Raw genomic sequence first — 19,105 nt, forward strand, 5'->3', positions numbered from 1 at the left:
GGTGCCGGGTCCCCCCGTTCCCCCCATCGCCCCTCGCGCCGCTGCGCCCGTGGCCCCGTTACGGGCATCACGCGGGGGCGCGGCCCCCCCGCCCGGGGGTGCCCCCCCCCTCGCTTGCCCCTTCCTGCAGCACCGGGGTCCCCTGGGAGGCCGGCCCCCGCCGTGGCGCGGGAGAGCCCTGGTTCGGGGCTGAGCAGCATCCCCGGAGGAGCTGGGGAGGCTGGGAAGGGGCTTCCCGGCCCTGCCCAGCCCCCCGGGTCCTTGTGACCCCCCCCCGGGCCCCCTCCGGCTGCGGGGCCTGGGACCCCTGGGGGCTTGGCCCCTGTGCTGCTTCTGGCCCCCCCCCCCCATGCCCTGCCAGCACTGCTGCCTCACTGGGTGGGGGGAGGTGTGTGACGTCATTGTTTTAACAGGTGACATCACTCGGGGGGGACATACAGGCTGAGGGGTGCCTGCACTGCTCTCCATCTCCCCCTGCCTCGGCACTGGGGTCCCCCGGCAGGCTGGACCCCCGCTGTGGGGCGGCCCTGATGCCGATCACCATCCCCGGGGGGCTGGGGAGGGTCGTCCTGGCCTTGCCCAGCCCCCCCCCCGCCGTCCCCATGGCCCCATCCCGGGCATCCCTCCTCCCGTTGCTCTGGCTGGGACTGAGACCGGACAAGGTCTGGCACCGTTTTTTTTGCCCCGGGGGGGGGGGGGGGGGGGGCGCTTCACAGCAGGACCCTCAGTACCAGGAGGGGCAGCTGCTGTGAGCATTCCCCCGCCCCCCCAGCCGCTCACATCTGCAGCGAGACCCCCTGCAAGGCCCCTGGGGGGGGGGGGGGAGGGGTAGCAATGGCCTTCATTCTGCCAGCTTTGGGGGGGCTACGGGGCTGCCCTGTCCTGGGGGGCAGCAGCACCCATGGGGAGGGGGCTGTGTGGAGCTACGTGGGCGCTGGCCGGGGGCCACACGCAGGGGGAACCCTGGTGAGCACCCGCCGTCCCGGCCATGCCGGCTGCACGGGGCTTGTGCAACCTCTGGGGCGGGGGCACAGAGCCACCCTTTGGACCCCCCCGTACCCCCCCCCCCAGCACCCCTGCCTCCGGCCCTTCTGCAGGGCTGGCTTCCCACGAACATCTGGACCTTCTTCTCCAACATCTGGTGCAGTAGAAGCCGGAACCAACCCCCCCCCCCGCCCCTGGGCTGGTCCCCACTCCCCCCCCGCCCCCCATGCTCTGACAGCGCTGCTGCCTCACCAGAGTGGGGGCAGGTGTGTGACATCACTGTTTAAACAGGTGACATCACCCGAGGGGTGGGGGTGGTAACGGACAGGCAGCTGCCCGGTGAGGGGGTGCCTGCGCTGCCCCCAACTCCCCCCGCCTCAGCACCCTGCCCAGCGCCCTGCTGGCAGCGCCGTGGCAGGATGCGGTGGCAGCCAAATGACAAGTGACGTCACGGCCCCGGCTCTGATGTCAGGGCTCTGAGCTCATTCCCACTGCTGTGGTGGCCGGGATGGGACCAGGGGGGCTCGGTGGGGGGGAGGCAGGAGGGAACCAGCCCCACGGGGACCCACAGCTGGCGAAGGGACAGGGTGGGCTGGCAGTGCGCTCGGCCTGGGGAGGGGTCCAGGCTGCCAGCCCCCCTGCCCGGGCAGCAGCCCCCCTGCAGCTCTGGCCGTGCCTGGGCCCTGCAGCCAGCTGGATCCCCAGGGCCTTTTGGAATGTTGCAATTATTGGCAGCGTGGCCCCAGCCCCCACCAGCCAAACCCACGCATTTTGGTGATGGAGCCTCGTCACCAACCCTCTGCGGCAGGATGCGACCCTGTCGGTGGGGGGACGGGTGTTCTAGTGAGACGCCAGAACCCAGGTTGTTTTTTGGGGATGAAGCCACCGGCCCTTGGCGTGGCTGTGGCAGCCCCGTGGTGGCCTGGCCCGGTGTGGGTGACCAGCTCTGCTGCGCTCGGGAGCTGGAGGTGGGCGAGCGACCCCCAGCCCTGCGACCTGGCCAGTGGTGGGACCCCACTGGCATGGGGGTCTGCTGCCCCGTCCCCGAGCCCTGTGCCCACCCGCGGGGATGTGGTGAGGGTCCTGCTGGGCCCCTTCGTCTGCAAAAGACCCCCCAGGTGCTGCCCGGGGGTCACACCTGCTCCCCGTGGGGTCCCTGGGTGCTGAGAGGGGCTGCCGGGTTGGCTGCGCCGCCCGTGGATGCCAGCTGCTGCCCGGCTCTGCCGTCTGTCCTGGGAGCTGGTCACCCTCCATCCCATGTGTGGAGGGGGGTGGGCCTCCCCTGCGGCCCCCAGCTTGGGGGGCATCGGCAGGGGCTGGGCACCACGGTGCTGCAGGCAGACCCTGCTGCTGCCATCCCCAGGCCTGCTCTGCCCTTGCCAACACTGTGCCCACACTGTGCCCACACCGTGCCCATACCCATGCCTTACCCATGCCATGCCTACATCCATCCCATCTCCATGCCATACCCATACCATGCCATACCCATGCCTTACCCACACCATACCCATGCTTTACCCACACCATACCCATGCCTTACTCACACCCTACCCATGCCTTACCCACACCATACCTATGCCTTACCCACACCATACCCATGCTTTACCCACACCATACCCATGCCTTACCCACACCATACCCATGCCTTACCCACACCCTACCCATGCCTTACCCACACCCTACCCATGCCTTACCCACACCATACCCATGCCTTACCCACACCATACCCATGCCTTACCCACACCCTACCCATGCCTTACCCACACCCTACCCATGCCTTACCCACACCATACCCATGCCTTACCCACACCATACCCATGCCTTACCCACACCATACCTATATCCACACCGTACCCCCGCCTTACCCGTGCCATGCGCATACCATGCCTAAACCCATGCCATGCCCGAGCCATACGCACATCATGGCCATACCATACCCCCGCCATACATATACAACGCCTATATTCATACCACCTGGTGCCCACCCGCACTGACACCGTGCCCATGCCATACCCGCGCTGTGCCCACACCGCACCGTACCCGTACCCATGGGCACTCACGTCATACCTGTACCCATGTCATACCTGCGCTCCCACCATGCCCACACCGACACCACGCCCACACCATCCCCAACCATCCCCCCATCCCCCCCCCATCCCCATCCCCCCCCCATGCCCATCCCCCCCCATCCCCATCCCCATCCCCATCCCCCCCCCATGCCCACGCCATACCCGCCCCCGGGCCCGGCCGGGGGGCACAGCCCCGGCACCACACGCGCATGCGCGCTGCGGTGCCGCCGCGTAGGACCCCCCCCCCCCCCCCCCAACGCGCCCCCCCCCCCACGCGCGGCGGCGGCAGCGGCGGCAGCTCGAGCCCGGTGACGTCAGGCGGGCGGCGGCGCGCGCTCCATCCATCCCTCCGCGGCGGCGGCGGCGCGCGCAGCCCCCCCCCCCCCCCCCATTCCCGGCCCGCCCCCGCCCCGCCGCCCCCGGCGCCGCCGCCGCCGCTGCCGCCCAGCCCGGAGGGGCCGCCCGCCCCGCCCCGCCCCGCCCGCGCCCCTTCCCCCTCCCCCTCCCTCCGCGGATGTCGGTGCGCGGGCCCGGGACGCGCCGCCCCGCGGGCAGCACGGCGTGAGGAGCCGCCGCCGCGCCGCCGACCGCCGGCATGGGGCCGCTGCTGGCCCTGGCCGGGTGCCTGCTGGCCCTGCTGGCCGCGCCCGCCGCCCGCGCCCTCGAGGGTGAGTCCGGGGCCGCGGGGGCCGGTGCCCCCCGGGGGAGCGGCGGCGGGGCTGGGGGGGGGGGGAAGCCCTGCAGCTGCGCGGCCCCGCGGCCGGTGTCGGGGGCGCGGGGCCGGGGGCGGCCGGGGCTCGGCTGGGCGGCAGCGCCGGGTCGGGCCGGGGAGGGGGGGCGGGAGGCGCCGCTCGGTCCCCCCGTGCCCCCCACCCCCGCGCCGCCGTGACAAAGCAGAGCGGGCGCAGCCCGGCCCCGCCGCGCCACGGGGGACACTGGGGGGGGGGGATACGCACACCGCGGGGGGTCACACTGGGGGGGGGACACGACACACCGCGGGGGGGGCACCGGGAGCGGGCTTGGGCGGCGCGTCCTTCCCCGCGCGGCAGGGATGCGGCCCCGGCCCCCCGCCCCACCTCGCTCCCCCCGGGCTGCTCTCCCCCGTTTTCTGCCTCCGTGCCAGCCCCGGTGCCTGCACCCGCCATCCCGTTTTCCTCTGGAATCCAAAGTTTCTCCCACAGCCGAGCAGGAAAGTTGGAAACCGGCGCCGCAGCGGGGGCCGGGGGTCCCCCCACTGCCAGGGCCACCCGTGACAGCCCGGCCTCACCCCATGCTCCCGCTCTTGCATAACCGGGGCCACTGCTCCGGCGCAGCCCGGCCGCCCAGTTTGGCCATGGCCGGACTGGTGCCACTGGGAAAATGTTTACCCAGCTCTGGGGCCGGCTGGCTGTCCCACCGCCCAGCCGCCGCGTTTGTCCAAGCTGCGCACGTCGCCTTCCCTGCCCGTACTGATCTATTCAGTAAAGACTGGAGCGAGCCCGGCGGCTCCGTGGCCGGGCTGCTCGGTGTGCGAGGGGCTGCTCGGTGTGCGAGGGGCTGCTCTTGGCAGCGCAGGAGCTGGCAGCCCACCGCGCTGGGAGCCGGCGGTGAAGTTCCTCGCGACGCCCGGACACGCGGGGTGCGAGGCTGGTGCTCCCTTTAAAAGCAGAGGGACGGGGGCTCCGCGTTGGCTCTCCTCTTACGGATTCCCTCTGTCCAGCTGGGAATGGCCTGGCAAAGGCGAGTGGCTGGAGCAATGGATGGGCGAGGGTTGGTGGTGGGTTTTTTTTGGGGGGGTGAAGTTTTTTCTGTCCCTTTCCTTGCCCACCTTGGAGCAAACTAGGCGAAGCCGCTGGCATTTGGTGTCGTGGCAGTGGCAGCGCCTGACCCATCGCCAGGTCGGAGGGATGGAAGAGGAGGAGGAGGAGGTTTGGGCAAATGCCAGATCCCTGCCCCAGATCAGTGTCTGGGGCTGCAGGAGGCTGGAGCCTGTGGTTTCCATCCCTCCAGCCCCTCCTCGCCTCGCTGGAGGTCTGGGCGCTCAATTAGCGTCCCCTGGAGTGAGGTGGCAGGAGGCCATGGCACCCCACAGCCACCCCTCAGCTGACACCCATGTCAGCTTGTCATTAGTCAGTCGTACAGTCGTTAGTACAGGCTTGATTGACCCGCTGGCACCCGCTCGGCCGGGTCAGGGGTGCAGGTGATGGTGGAGGGCTGAGCCCACCGGGGTCACCTGCTCCTGGGACCCCACATCCTGGAGGCATCGTCCTCGCTCCGTGGTGGCTCGGAGCAGCCGGTGGATCCAGAAGTTCGTGGGGGCGGGAGGGACAGGCATCACTCGTTGCATAAGCCGCGTTGCCTTTGGAAACAAGGCTGCAGAATGATGATGTGCTGGAGGGAAGTTCCTCCATCCTCTTCTCTACCCCAGGAGCTGGAGCAGGGCAAAAGCCAGCGCAGAGGAGACACCCCCACCTTCCAGCAGCGTGTCCCCCGCCTGGGGGGCCGCCCTTGGGCGTGAGGTTGGGGATGAGGTGCCATTCCGCCCTGCGGAGCCTTGGGTGGTGCAGCAGGGCGAGGGGGGCCTTGGAGAGCTGGGGAAGGAGCTCTGTGAGTCTGAGGGTGGGAGGATGCAGGGGGGGCTCTCAACGCCCCCCGCACTGGCAGGTCTGCGGCTGGGCTGACGGGGAAGCAGGAGGTGGCACCTTGGTGGCACCTGAGCTGGTGCCTTGGCCCTGGCTGGGCTCTGCTTTCCCTGACTGCCGGTCTGCAGGGGGGCCGGCTCGGTGCAGCGGGGCCCTGGGGGAACCGTGGCGGAGCTGGTGCTGCCCAGCTGCCACTGACAGCGGAGTGCAGGGTCCCCGTCCTTGTCCAGAGACCCACCGACCCACACCCACTGCCTCGGTTTGCACCCCAAGCCACTGCCTTGGTCTGCAGCTCTGGAAGCTGTTCGCTTGTTCCTGGCTTTGGCTGCAGGAGAAGGAGGCAAAGTCCAGCTGGTGGGGTGGAGGGTGGCGGAGGACGTGGGACAAAGGGCACCGGTGTGCGGCTCCTGTCTGCCGGAGCTCCGCGGCTCACCAGGGCGGCGTGGAGCTTCCCTGGGTCGCGCTGCCGGAGCTGGGCAGCCCTCGGGAGGGGAGCGAGGGCAGGCAGGGATCGCCCCATTTCTGTTTTGGAAATACCTGTGGTTAAGGGTGGTGGTGGTGGTTCGGCGCAGTGCTTCCCTCTCACTGCCTTGGTGGTCTGGTGCATCTCGTGCGTGCGAGGGGAGCGCGTGTGCCTGCGTGTGCACGTGTGTGCGCTGCTTCCCTGGGCATGCGTGGACGTGCCTAGAGCCGTGATGGGTTCAGCGGAGGTGAAGAGAGGAGTGTTTGGGGGCTGCTGGGAGGAGAAGGCAGGAGCTGTCGGAGGGGCTGCCAGTGGGTGGTGGCTGCTCTGTGCAATGGTGAGGGCTCTGGTGTCCTGTGTGTCTGGCATCCCCGCATGTCCCGGGAGCCCCGTGGGGCGCTGCCCCCACACGGGAGGTGCTGTGCCATGGGATGCCAGCGCTCCCGGGTGCTGCCGCAGTGTCCGGAGGAGAGGGCTGGGCTCCAGCCCCTGTCCCACCTGCTCCCTGCCCCGTGACGTGCGCTGACGTACAGACGATGGGGCAGCATCCCTGGCAAAGCGTGGCGGCGCTGCCCGTTTTGGGGTGACACTGAGGCACTGCCTTCTCACTGCTTCCCAGGCTGTTTCGAGGCATTGTGGGTGGTGTGGAGGTGGGAACAGCTGTGCCATCCCCCTCATCTTTGGTGTCTCAGCCCCACCGCTCGCCCCTCATCTTCTCTCCGTGCTGGTTCCATGTGTTCCACAGGAGCCGGGAAGGAGCGGGGGCTGCTCAAGCCCTCCAGCTGGTGATGCTTTTTCCTCCGGTGTCAAGTACCAGTCAGGCAGATGGGAGCAAAACCACCCTGGTCCTCAAAGGTGCTGGCCCCCAGAGCCCCCCCCGGAGCTGACTCTGTTTTGGCAATCACTGGTTCCTCTTTGCCAGCAGCCGGTACTCGATCCGGTGCGGCTGGCTCCTGGCGGGGCAGGGCTGGTTGCCTGCCCGGTACACTAGCCAGCATGGGCTGCACTCTGCTGTGCAGGGCATTCCCGTTTCCTTGCAGAAACAGCAGGATCAGAATGGAAAAGCAGAGACAGGGACAAGCTGCATAAAACAGCTGCTGGGTGGGATCCCCAGAAGCGCAGCATCGAGTCCACTGTGGGGTGGCAGGAGAGTTGGCCCCAAACCCCCCCCCCCGGTGTCTGGGACGAGGGTGTTTGGGAAGGGACCACAGGCAGGTTGAGCTCAGCCCCCCTCCATCCCCCTCTGGAGGGTGTGGGGGGACTCGAAAACGTCCTGGTTAGCCCACAGTCACCATGGCAAGCACCAGGAGATGAGACTGGGGAGGGTGGTTGAGGACCGGGCAGGGTGAGGGCGTGGAGCCCTTTGCGCAGAACGCAGGAGCGTTGTTACCATTCATCGAGGTGGCTTTGGGGGCCGGGTGGGGACGTCGGGCACGCGGGGGTCCCACACATGTGCGCCGTGGGCTGCTGGTGCCACAGCTCATCCCTGCGTGGCGGCAGCATGAGCAGCCGGTGGTGGAGGGGAGGCAGCTGCTCTCGCCGTCAGGTGGGTCCTGCTGCCACAGCCTTGCCACCATCTCGCAGGCACTGGGGGGGCTTCGTGGGGAGTGGGGCCCCCGCTCGAGGTGCTTTCTGCCGGGGGTGGGTGCCCGCGGCTGGGGGGTTTTGCTGCCCGGCATGGCCCCGATGCCCCAGGGGGCAGGAGGAGCTGAGCCCACATCTGTGACCACCCACGGTCCTTGGGGATTTTGGCTTTGCCTTTGGGGTGACTTCCCGAGCCCTGTGGTGCCCTTCCAGCAGGGACGTGGTGCCGGGAGCACGTGCCGCCGCGAGTGCCCTTTGCCCTGGGCCGGGGGTGCACGGGGGGGGGCGGGGGGGCAGCCTGGGGCAGGGCTGGGCCTGGGAGCTGTGGAGCACCCAGGATGGGACGTGGAGCACCCAGGATGGGACGGGCTGGCTGCCGTCCTGCTGAGTCAGCGTGATTAGCCCATGGTGACCAGCGGGTGAGACCGCGGCTTTGTGGCGGTGCGGGAGGTTCCTTTTCCCGGCACTGAAATTATTTCACTTCCCAGATCTGTGTCAAGCAACTTATTTGGATCAGGTAAAACCCTTGCTCTCTGCCCCTGAGACCCCCCGGCTGACCCACAGCCCGGCTCGGGGGCTGTGCCTCTCCGACAGCCGCCTGCCTGCTTGCGGTGCCTTGGCCGAGCACGGAGTCGTCCTGCTCCTTCTGCTCCCGGCTCATCCCCATGAGCCACAGGGCTCAGCCGAAATGCCCGGGATGAATCCAGCAGCCCGCAGGCTGGGAAATGGGCTCCCCGGAGATGGTGCTGGCTCCCGGTCAGGGCAGCTGACTCAGCCGGTGACCAGTGGATGTGTCAGCCCGTTGCCTTCCTGTGCTCCCTGCTTTGCCAGGTAGGCAGGACTCGCCTTCTTGCTCGGACTGAATTCTAGCTCTGTCACCTCCCAGGGCGCGCGTCTTTGCCGTGTTCCCGTGGGTGTCCCGCGTGGGATGCTTGGCCCTGCACCGGGGGCTGTGGGCAGGGTCCCTCCGGCAGCCTGTGCCCCTGTGCCGTGGGTGTGCTGCTCCCCAGGATCCTGCTGCATCCCCCGAGCCAAGCAGCCGCTCCTACCTGGGGAGGGGGAGCATTTATGGGCACCGCTTGCCCCACAGCCAGGCAGAGGAGCCGGCGGAGGCCACCGAGCCCTGTTTTACAGTGGGGGAGCAGCTGGTGCCGTTGGTGCTGCACTGAGTGCTGTGTGCTGGGGGGTTGGTCCTAGCTCGGGGGGTGTGGAGCATGCCTGCTGCACCCTGCTTGGGTCCCTGGGGTGGCTGCCGGTCCCTGGGGTGACCAGTGGTCCCTGGGCTGCAGGTGGCACGTGCCGGGGCCTCGCCGGGTGCTTGGGGTTTTTTTTGCATCCGGCACCGTCTTCCGCTGGCTCTCCCAAAGAGCGCGTCAGCTCCGGCTGCGCTGCAGCTTGTTGTCGAGGGGATGCGTTTTCCTCTCCTTCAGATTCCGCCAGCCGGTGCAGGACTGACTCAAGCTATTTACAGACCAGGTTTTGCTGTTGACTTAACTTTTCAGTCACTTCCATTTAATGTACCTTGGCAGGCTGACCTGCCAGTGGCAAGCAGCAGCAAATATTTCCAGCGTTTTCTAATTCGGCTCAAACTTCTTGTTTTCTTCACTTGGTGCCTCTTATTTTAAGAAGGAAAACTGGGTGGGCCGTGAGCACTGTTTCGCTGGATGTTTTTCTGTTGTGCGAGCTTGCTTTCCCCAACGCAGTCCAGCCATTTCTAGGGCTAAATATAGACTCACAATGTCCTTCCTTAGCCAGGGGAACGGAGCAGGCTGGAGCTGCGATCATGCAGATGCTTTGCAGGATCAGAGACAGTCCCAGCACTGCTTGAAGCAAAGGGCTTGTGGGGTTGGCGACCCAAATGTTGGATAATGACCTTGCTGGCAGCTCGGAGCTTCTCCGGTGGGAGCGTGCTCACCGTGCCGCTGAGGGGAGGGATGAGAAGAGCAGCCTCGGCTCCAGGGAGTGTCAGCCTGCGGGGAAGGTGAGAGCAGGTCTGTAATGTCCAAAACACGTGGACTGAGGCATCGGTGGGAATTGCGGATGTCTGGGAGGGCGTCTAATTGAGTTGGAAGTTGCATCTTTAATTGAGTGGACTAATTAGCCTCTTGCGAGATGCTGCTTCTCCAATTGAGACCGTAGCAAGGATGGGCAGGTGCTGACGGTCGCATCTGGCGTGTGAGGCAGTGACAGGCAGGTGAAGGGTGAGGTGAATTGCGAGCGAGCGGTTCGCTTGGTAAATAACGGGGGGCTGCTGGTGGTGGGGGGCGAGGGCAGTAATCACTGCTTTTAGACTTACTGCTGGACGTGGGGCTCTGGTGTCCATCACTTGGCCGCCAAATTCAGGAGGAGGGTTTCGGCTGGGGGATGGGGGTCACAAAGGCTTTCTGAGCCATCACGCCGCTGCCCCCCGCCCCGGCCTTGCTGGGGGTGGCTGGGTTTTGTTTGCTGTGGGCTGCCAGGCAAATTGTTATTTTAATCTGCCAAGAGCTTTGAAACGCATCAATCTAGTCCATTTACTTAATATGGTGCAGCTCTTTGTTTGCAGGCGCTGCTGCAGCCGTCTGAGCGCAGGGACCGAGCGCTCACTGGGTCCCGGATTCACACAGCGGTTCATTGTAGCCGATGAACAGTCAAGTGTCTCCGCTGCTTGTGCTGCTGGTGAGATGGGCTGCGCCAGGCTGCCCGCACCTCGTGCCGCTGCGTTAGGCTCCTTGGGGCCAAGTCCCCTCCCGGTGTCCCCTCTGTCTGCTTTCCTGCACCCTGGGGGGCAGAGCCCCTCCGTGCCGCAGCGGCATGGCACCCTGCAGACGTGCCGGGTGGTTTTTCTATTCATGCTGTGCTCGGGATGTGACTGTCGTGGCCTAAAGGACTGCGTGGGGCCGCAAGCACTCCTGCTGTGCGTGTGATGCTGCGGTGCTGAGGAGCAGCAGGTCCCCTGCCCACGCTGCCCCTCTCTGCTCTGCAGGCACCCGTCTGGCTTGCTGACGGTGGGGCTGCCGGCACGTGCCCGCTCGGAGCAGCCCTGTCTGGGGACAAGTGTGTTGCCCGTCCCCAGCTGCCGGCACCGATGCCCCTTGGCCGTACCCAGTTGGTTGGCAGCTGGGAGAGTGGCTCCAGCTGGTGCACGATGCTCCAAAGGTGGCTCTGACCCGGTGGGCAGCAGCATCCCAAAGCACGGCGCTTGCAGCAGCCCCGTCATCCCTTGGGCGCACGTGCTGGCTTGGTGCCGGACCCCGTCCCTCCAGTCGGCCGGTGCGCGGCTGGGGGCTGGGAGAAGGCTGCGAAGGGTTTCCTCCCGGCGCTCGGCGCCGCCGGGTGTCGTGGTGCCTTTTTATTGTTTGGAAAAGGAAGCACTTGGGTTTAATACTTCCCGCGACGATCGCCTTCCAGCAGGCCAGGCGGATGCTGTGGGGCACCAGGGGCAGATGCCGCGTGGAGAGCGGTGCGGTGCCTGCGCCTTTGCCCCTGAGCCGGGACCTGCGCTTCCTGGGTTATTTCCAAAGAGGGAAATTTCCTTCCCCTGTCCTCCAAGCAGCAGCTGAATTGTCTGTGAGCCCCTGGCCTCATCCGCGCTGCGGGACACGGCCCCTGCCTGCTGCTCGGGGGCTGCTCCTGGGGCCGTGAGCCGGCTCAGCATCCCTGGGCTGGTGCCCGCGCCGTGGCCCTGCTTCCTGCCGCAGCCCCCGGCTGCTGCCGGCCCTTCCAGATGGGTTCGCTCAGCGTCTCCTCTCACGGCCTGGAGGCCTGGAGCGTGCTTTCCCCACCGAAGGGCGGATTTGGAGCCTAGCACTGTGCTTTACTCACCAGCTTGGTCATCTCCTCTGCAGCTGCTCTGATGCCATCGCCCCTCAAAACGTGCCCAGCCCAGCCCCGCGCCTTTTTGGCTGCGTAAAATCTTAAAGTTTCTTTTTCTGCAACTTGCAGAAGGTAAAACCAGGCAGACCAGAATCCCAGACCCACTGGAACCACTGGAGCATCCAGGCTGCCGCAGGCGAGTGGTTCTTTGCTGGCATAGCCGAGCCACGCTGGTGGAGATGCTGAGTGGTGGGGTGGCGTCTGGGATGCAGCACTGGAGCAGACATAACTGTACTGGGTTCCTCTTTAATCGTTCATGCTGGTTATAAACAGATGGGATGCTTTGCCATGCTGAGGATTTTTTACCCCTTTACATCTTAAAATACAACTGAGCAGGAGGCGGGGAGCAGAGCGCTGCTGAGCAAACCTGCCCCGGTCCCTTGGCCCTGCGTGCGGGGACATGGCTGGGTTCTGCAGTTTGTACAGCGGATCTGGGCAGCAGCAGCAGCGACAAGCCCGGGCGTTGCATGATGGCCCCGTGCATGGCTTTAGGGTTCACTCTGTTGTTGTTGGATCCCCCCTCCCACCACTCTGGTTCGGAGCTCGGCGTTTGGGTGGTGGCTGTGGCTGGTGGGCACTGCTGGGCTCTGAGGAGCTCTTGGCACCGGGCTTGGCTGCCTGCCTGCTGCCAGTATCTGGGGCTGGAGCTGTGGCAGGAGGGACGGTGCTGGGCTGGCGTGGTACCTGGTGGAGTAGAGCGGGGACGAGCTCCAGCGTGGGCCCCTCGAGCCGCAGGGCTGTGCAGCGCTGTCTGAGGATGCTGAGATGCCGCGGGCTGCAGCTCTGCAAAGCCACTTCGAAGCCGCTGCAGGACGTGATTTACGGGGGCGCGCTGCTGAGGAGACCCCACACCTCTGCCTGCCCCACGCTGGCACCTTGCCGGCAAGCACATGCGTGCCACAGGAGCTGCCACATGGCCGGTGCCTGGAAAATGCCAGTGCAGGTGTGACGTCCGTCGGGGGAAGGATCTTCCCCACCGGGCTGGGAGGCAGCGGTTTGCTGGGGCTGTGTCCTTGCGGGCCGGTCCCGTTTGCTTTTGGGGACCGGGACGGGAGCGGGTGACAGCCAAAAGCCCGGTGTGGGCAGGGAGCTCCGGCAGAGCAGGGCAGGGCCGCGGTGCTGCTGTGGCTTGTTTTCTCCTGGGGAGACCTTGAAATAGCAGGAGATGGTGCTGTGCAACGGGTGGCACCGTGGCTCCGTGACCTTGTCCTCCCCAGAGCCGGGAGATGCTCCCCACGATGCGCGGTCCCCAGAGGACCTCAGGAGGGGACCCGGTGGCTGGAGATAGGGTCTTCAGGTCCTTGTCCCCATCTTGCTGCTCTCCCTCCTCCTGGAGCTCCCTGTGTCTCCTGTGGGCAGGACGAGGGGGCGGCTTCTCCCTGCCTGGGCCGGGGTGGGACCCCCCGTGTGCACCCTGGTGGGGACCCACAGGGGTGGTCACCCCAAGGTGGCTGAGCTGGGGCTGGCCAGGTCGTCCCTGGCGTGCAGGCTGCGTTCACACGGGCAGGTGGACCAGAATCCAGAGCAGCTCCCCACGCGGATGCGCTGCTCGGGAATAAAAGTCCCTTTATGCCAGAATAATTAGTGTACTCAGAGCATGCTAATTATTCTGGGATAAAAGTGACTTTTATTCCGGCAGAGTGTCCTCTCAAAGGGCCCTTTCTGCCCGCTCCCAGGGCACAATAGCTGCTCTGCTCCGTTTCCCCATCTCAGACAAAGTCCTTATTTGCGAAGCCAGCGAAATTGAGTTGACTAATGAATTAAGGCCAATGGTTTTGGCCTGGCTCCAGCGCTTTGAAAGCCTCGGCGAGCTGATGCCCATCCCGGGCAGGAGGAAGCGCAGCACCATCCTGCCCCAGCCAAGCCCCCGTGAGCTGCCTTCAGCCCCGGGCTCTGCTGCGGAGCTCCGGCAGCGTCCTGCCCCCTGATTCAGCTGTCCAGATGAAATGCCTATTAATCTATAATGTGCAATTGCTTTATTGCACAATGCAGGCAGGTCTCTGGAGGAAGCGTTATCAGCTTTAGCCACAAGCCATAAATAACTGCCTCCAGTGCAGAACACTATATTCTGTTTGGGTTCCCAACTGCTGAGGGTATAAACATCCCACTTCTTATTGCTAGAATAAATAAAGGGAATAAAACCTTCTGAGCAGGTAGAGGATGGGGGGGGCGGCTCTGCAGTAGCCCCCTTGGCTGGCAGGGTCTCCTGCCTGCAGCAGCTACCCCCTCCCCATCCCTTGCTGGGGAAGAAGATGGGTAGGGGGGAGCGGGGCATCCCCAACCCCCCCCCCCCCCCCCCCGGGTAGGGATGGCCGCTGGCCAGGGACGGCTGCAGCCCATCCAACTGCACCAAGAGGACTTGAGCCTCTTTCTCTTGGCTGCAAATGCTTTTTTCTTTTTCTTTTCTTTTTTTTTTTTTTTCATTTAAATTGCAGATAAGCTGCAAAACAAGAAAGAAATCAAAAAAGCGTGGTTCTTCTTTGAAACACCCTCCACTGCATGGCTGCAGCCTGCCCCTTCTGCCCCTCCCCACCACATTTTGTATGATCAAGATTTTTTTTTTCTTTTCTTATTTTTTCTTTTTCTTTCCCCCGTTCTGAAAATGCTGTGGGTTTGTTTCATCTGGTTCCATCTCCTGCCATTTTTCAGCTCATTCTTCTGCAGACCTCTCCGTGGGGCTGGAGGCAGGAGGGGGACGAGGGGGTTGCACTCCAGCGCAGATCCCTCAGCTTCTGAATTTGGTTTAAAATGCAAATCTTACCCCCCCCTCCTTTTTTTTTTTTTTTTTTTTAATGCATTTCATCTGAAGGTGGCGGAGCTGCCGGAGCCCGGGAAGCAGGAGGGGAAGGGGCTGGGCGGGTGGGGGGAATGCATTCCTCCCAGCGCGTCCAGATTTCCTGATGCGTGTTCGCATTTAAATCATCTCCTGGATCTGTTTGAAGTCAGGTGACCGCGGTGCTGTCGGGGATGAAAGCAGCCCTTGGGAGCCACAAGATGATTTTAGTCCCCTTCCCCCTCCCCGCTGAGGATGGATGCTCTTGGGCAGCCTCCATCTTCTGTCCTCCCTTAGGGGCACGGTCTCTGTCGTCCTTCTTTCCTTCTTCTCCTGGTCTTCCCTCCCCTCTTGTCCTTTGCCTGAGTTTGGGTGGCAGCGATGGCAGGTCCTGCGGCTGGTGGAGATCCCGTCCCCATGGAGATCCCATCCCAGTGCACACGGTGGAGGCGTTGGGGGGCAGATCTGGGGTGCTGGGGCTTCTCCCTTGCGCCCTGGGGTTGTGTCACCTCCCCCTGCGCTGGCCACAGGGATTCATGCCTGGAGGGAGCTGGGGTTGTCCCCGGAGCAGAGGGGGACATCGGGGGTCCCGGGCTCACCCTCCCTAACTCACCCTGGGGTACCCAGTGCGGGGACCTGGTTGCTCCCGGTCTTTGCTCCTGTGTTTGTGGGGCAGGATGGGTGCCCATTCTGTCGGGAGAGCCTGTGTGGGTGATGGGGGGGTGCGCGGAGCCTGCCCCGCATGGGAAGGGGCCGTGGGGGCGCATGGCCAGCCCCTGGGGACGGCTGGGTCAAGGGCCAGGCTGTCCCCAGCGGGATGACAGCTCCTCGCTTAGATGCTCACTTGGGTGGCCTTGAGGGGGGATCTGGCAGCTGGGGGGCAGCGGCTGGAGCCCATCCTGCTTGTACCCCCCCCGGCAGCGGGCCCTGCTGGCCCCCACTGGGCCGGGGATGGGGGCAGACGGGGTGGGGGCTGCCGCTTGGTTCTGGAGAGCATCCCTGGGTTGAGCTGGGGGAGAGCAAAAGCTGGGGCTGAAGAACCGGGGAAGGTGCCGGCACGCTGCGGCGTGCGCCGCGTCAGCGCCCAGAGCTGCAGGTGATGGTTCCATCGCTTTGGCTGGGTTTGGGGTGGTGTTTTCAATTTGCCGCTTCGGGGTCCCTAAAAATCAGGTGAGTCGCAGCAAAACCTGCACGGGAGCCCTTCCGCTCGCCTCGGCCGGAGCACGCTTGGTCACGGAGCCTTCCCTAGGGATGGCTGCCATGCAAGCATCGCTGGCCAAGCCGCAGCGGGCTTTTCTTCTCAAAATTGTCTTTTTTAATGTATTTTGGTTTCTTAAAGAAGGTTAACGCCTCGTGATTTAGTTGCAATAGGCAGACTTGAAAGGAAAAGCCGGGGGGGGGTTTGGAGGGGGTGAAAATATGTATTTTAAAGTCAATATTTACTTAACGATTGCAGGGCCCCCTCCCCCAGCCCAGCCACGCATACCTGCGGCTTCGCTGGCAGGACTGGCCGGGAGCACACAGCGACGTCAGTCATGGAAGCGGCTGGGATGGAGCAGTGGGTCTGGTTTGAATCTTCCCGTTGGAGGGGGCCGGGTGGAAGAATTGCAAAAATGCATTTGAACTGTTTAGGGATCTTGTATTTAAACGCAAAGCAAACAAATAGGCCTGCCTTTCCCCTGCTCCTTGGAAAAAAATGGGCCCACAAACTTAAGGTTTTGGGTTTTTTAAATGTCTCTATTACCCTGTCCAGCTCTTCGGAGCCGAAGGACCTGGCAAATTTGCATTCCTTGTCAGCTTGCAAATTTGGCACAAACTCCTGCGCCGCGCTGTGCCCCTGCAGTGGTTTGGGGTTTTGGCATCAGCGGCGTGGCTCCCGTACCAAACCCCAGCCCGCAGGAGCCGGGCGGCGCGGGCGAGGGGCACGCGACCCTCCCTGCTTCATCCCTTCCTGGTGCCTGGAGAGTCCTGAGAGCAGAGAAAACAGGAACAAACCGTGGGGTTTCGGAAATTCAGCGGCAAAGGATGGATGACGTGGGGGAGAAAAATGAAGTATGAGGTGACTCCTGCTTTTTCTCTTTGGTTCATTGGGCGACTTGGAGGTTCTTCCCACTTGGTGCCGTGGGACCACATGCCAGGGCTTTGGGGGGGTCCTGGGGGGGGGGGGGGGCACTGGCTCGGCTGTTACTGGGGAGAGTGGCCCCGGGGTTGTGGTGAGCTGCGGCCAAGTGATGTCTTGAGGGCCGAGTTGACAGGGACGGATGGTGAAGAGGAGGGACGGTGGGACGAAGCTGTGATGTTCGGCTGGCTGATGGGGACAGGCTCTCCCCGCAGAAAGGCAGTCGGCCAAAAGTGGCCAAAATTGGGTGAAATGGTAACTGGGAGCAGAGCAGATCGTAGCAGTGGTTCCCCTGCGCCTTGGCGTGCGTTGAGCCTTCGAGGCACGCACCGGCACAGCCGTTGTGCCCACGTGCTTGCGGTGGCGGTGAGCCCCACGGGGCCGCTGCTCGGCTGATGCCGCCTTTGCTCGCTGGGGCTTCACTGTGCCCCGCTCCGGGGTCCCATGGCTCCCTCCAGAACAACCTGGCAGATTTTTGTGTCGTTGAGGCGAAGCGCGCCTGTGCGGCGTTGGGAGCATCTGGCTGGCCGTGCCATCCACGTTGCCGCGCCCGGCGGGGGCACGCAGGGTGCCTGGCTGGGGTACCACACACCACCAGCTCCGTGCTGCCCCTCGGACCCAGCTGCTGCATCCATCCTGGTGGGCGCAGGGCGAGCTGCTGGGGCTGAGCCCGCGTGCTGGGCGGGTTTGCGGCTCCCTGGTGCGGGAGGTGTAAGTGGGGTTTGCAAGCGTGGAGGGGAGCGGGGACGGAGACCTGGAAGGAATGCGGAGTGGGTTTATTTTTCTCCTTCTCACGCTTTCTTCTACGCCCCCCGCCCCCCCCCCCCCGAACATCTGTTTTGCAAATCATGCTCATTCCAGTCCGTATTTATGGCCAGCGCTGTTTCCTTTGCAAAGTAGCGGCTGGCCACCCCCTCCCGAGGCGAGGAGGAGGAGTTGGGCTGAAGAGGAAAGCACAGCTTGCTCAGGGAAGGAGTTCTTTAATATTTTTGTGGTTTGCTTCCAGCCTATCTAGGTTTTTGTGCCGTACTCATCTGTGCACTGAAGGTAATTTGGCGGCTGCTCAAGGTGAAGACCTCCTGCTCGCCAGCCTCCCGAAATAGTCCCTTTAAAAGGAAGTGTTGATTTCTTGCTTTAGGCAAAAATGAAATGTGTTTTGTTGTGTTTCTTTAACAGCCCTTTTTCCCCAGCCCACTGCACTCCTAACACGGAGCCTCGGGCTGCTGGCATCCATGGGGTGCTGGGGGGCACAGCAAGGCTCTCCTTGGGGTGCTGGGGGGCACAGCCAGGCTCTCCTTGGGGGGGATGGTGCGGGGCACAGCCAGGCTCTTGGTCCCCATCCCGCCTGGGAAGCCCCCAGCTGCTGCTCTGGGGCATCTGCTCCCACCCCGTGCAGGAGAAGAAGGATCCCCGTTCTTGCACCCAAATAGCCATTTTTGGGGCCGTTTTTTCAGTAGAGTTCCCCCCCCCCGTCCCCTTTGCGTTACTTCTGAGCAGGGATCTCTCCACTCGCTGCCAAAGAGGGACGTGTTTTCCGCGGCCGGCGCTCGCAGCTGTCCTGGCCATGCTCTGAGCCGGCCATTGTGCGCAGCATGAAGGCGCCTTTATTCTCCAAGCCGGAGCTGGAGCTCCGCTCTCCGCTGCCATTGCTGCTTCTGCTGGTGCGGCCGCTTGGCTTTTGGAAAGAAATTTGGCTCCCGGTGAAGGATGCATTAATAGATACCTTCTTTAATTGTCCACCTGGCACTGAGGCATCTCGACACTTACTCTGGGGCCATTGAACTCGCTGGGAACACACTGTGCGAGGACAGAAAGTGCGTGGGGTTGCTGAGAGCCGGCGGCCGAGGGGGAAGCGATCTCCTTCTCTCCCCTGCACGGAGCCGCAGTGGCGGCCGCGTGTGGGAAAACGGGGCCTCGTGCTGCCGAAGCCATCCCGATGTTTGGGGGCGGTGGAGGGGGCACAGCCAGGGATGGGAGATGGGATCGGGGGTGGCTTCGTGGTGGCTTGACATGCCCTGTGGTGCGAGGGGTCCAGGACTGCTCCCCAGGGTCCGCCTGCACCGTGGGAGGGACGGAGCTGGAGCATCGCCACCTGTGAGCAGGGTGTCCTCGTGGCACGTGTGCAGCCTGGTGAAGCGTGTGCGAGCCACGTTTCGGTGCTTGGAAGAAATCCCGCATGTCCCGCTGCTGCGGGGGGGAGCTGGCGGTGGGGGAACATGCTCTGCTCTGGTCCAGGCGCAGCTGGGGATGGGGCTGCTCTGCAAGGGGTACGTGCTGCTATTACAGGTGACTCCTTCAGGCAAGGGACAACCTTCCACGCTGCTGGTTGAGCATCTCGGCTCCAGGATCGGCGTCTCCAGTGCAAAACGAGATCCTGTCCTGGCTCTGGTTTCTCCTCCTGTGTAGACGCAGCCCTGCGGGGCTGTGAGCAGCTGGGATGGGGCAGGAGGCTGGGAACCACTTTAGGGAGGGTTCGCCCTAATCCTGTGGGTCACCTGCTCCCCTCGGGGGCAGGTGAGAGGCTGGGAGCTGTGCTCAGCGCTGGGGGAGGCGGTGGCTGCCGTTGGCCCGCTGGGTTCCTGGGCGCTGGCTGCGGTCGGCTGCACGGTTGCGGCAGCCGTAGGTCACTTTGTGGCT

General features: G+C 64.4%; 1 protein-coding gene across 6 annotated transcripts in view; it reads left to right on the forward strand.

The window, feature by feature from the left end:
• The first annotated feature begins 3,546 nt into the window (after positions 1–3,546).
• LRP1 (LDL receptor related protein 1) overlaps positions 3,547–19,105 on the forward strand; it is an 89,174-nt gene continuing 73,615 nt past the window's right edge. For 4 of the 6 annotated variants that reach the window (XM_055792175.1, XM_055792177.1, XM_055792178.1 and 1 more), the window contains exon 1: positions 3,554–3,721. In XM_055792175.1, the coding sequence (XP_055648150.1) occupies positions 3,649–3,721 (73 nt within the window). In that variant the 5' untranslated portion in view covers positions 3,554–3,648. Of the gene's footprint in view, positions 3,722–19,105 lie in introns of all 6 variants that reach the window. The other 2 variants (XR_008744993.1, XM_055792179.1) reach the window with 2 other exon arrangements.

Source organism: Falco peregrinus, chromosome 19 (assembly GCF_023634155.1).
Source record: "Falco peregrinus isolate bFalPer1 chromosome 19, bFalPer1.pri, whole genome shotgun sequence".
Lineage (NCBI taxonomy): Eukaryota > Metazoa > Chordata > Aves > Falconiformes > Falconidae > Falco > Falco peregrinus.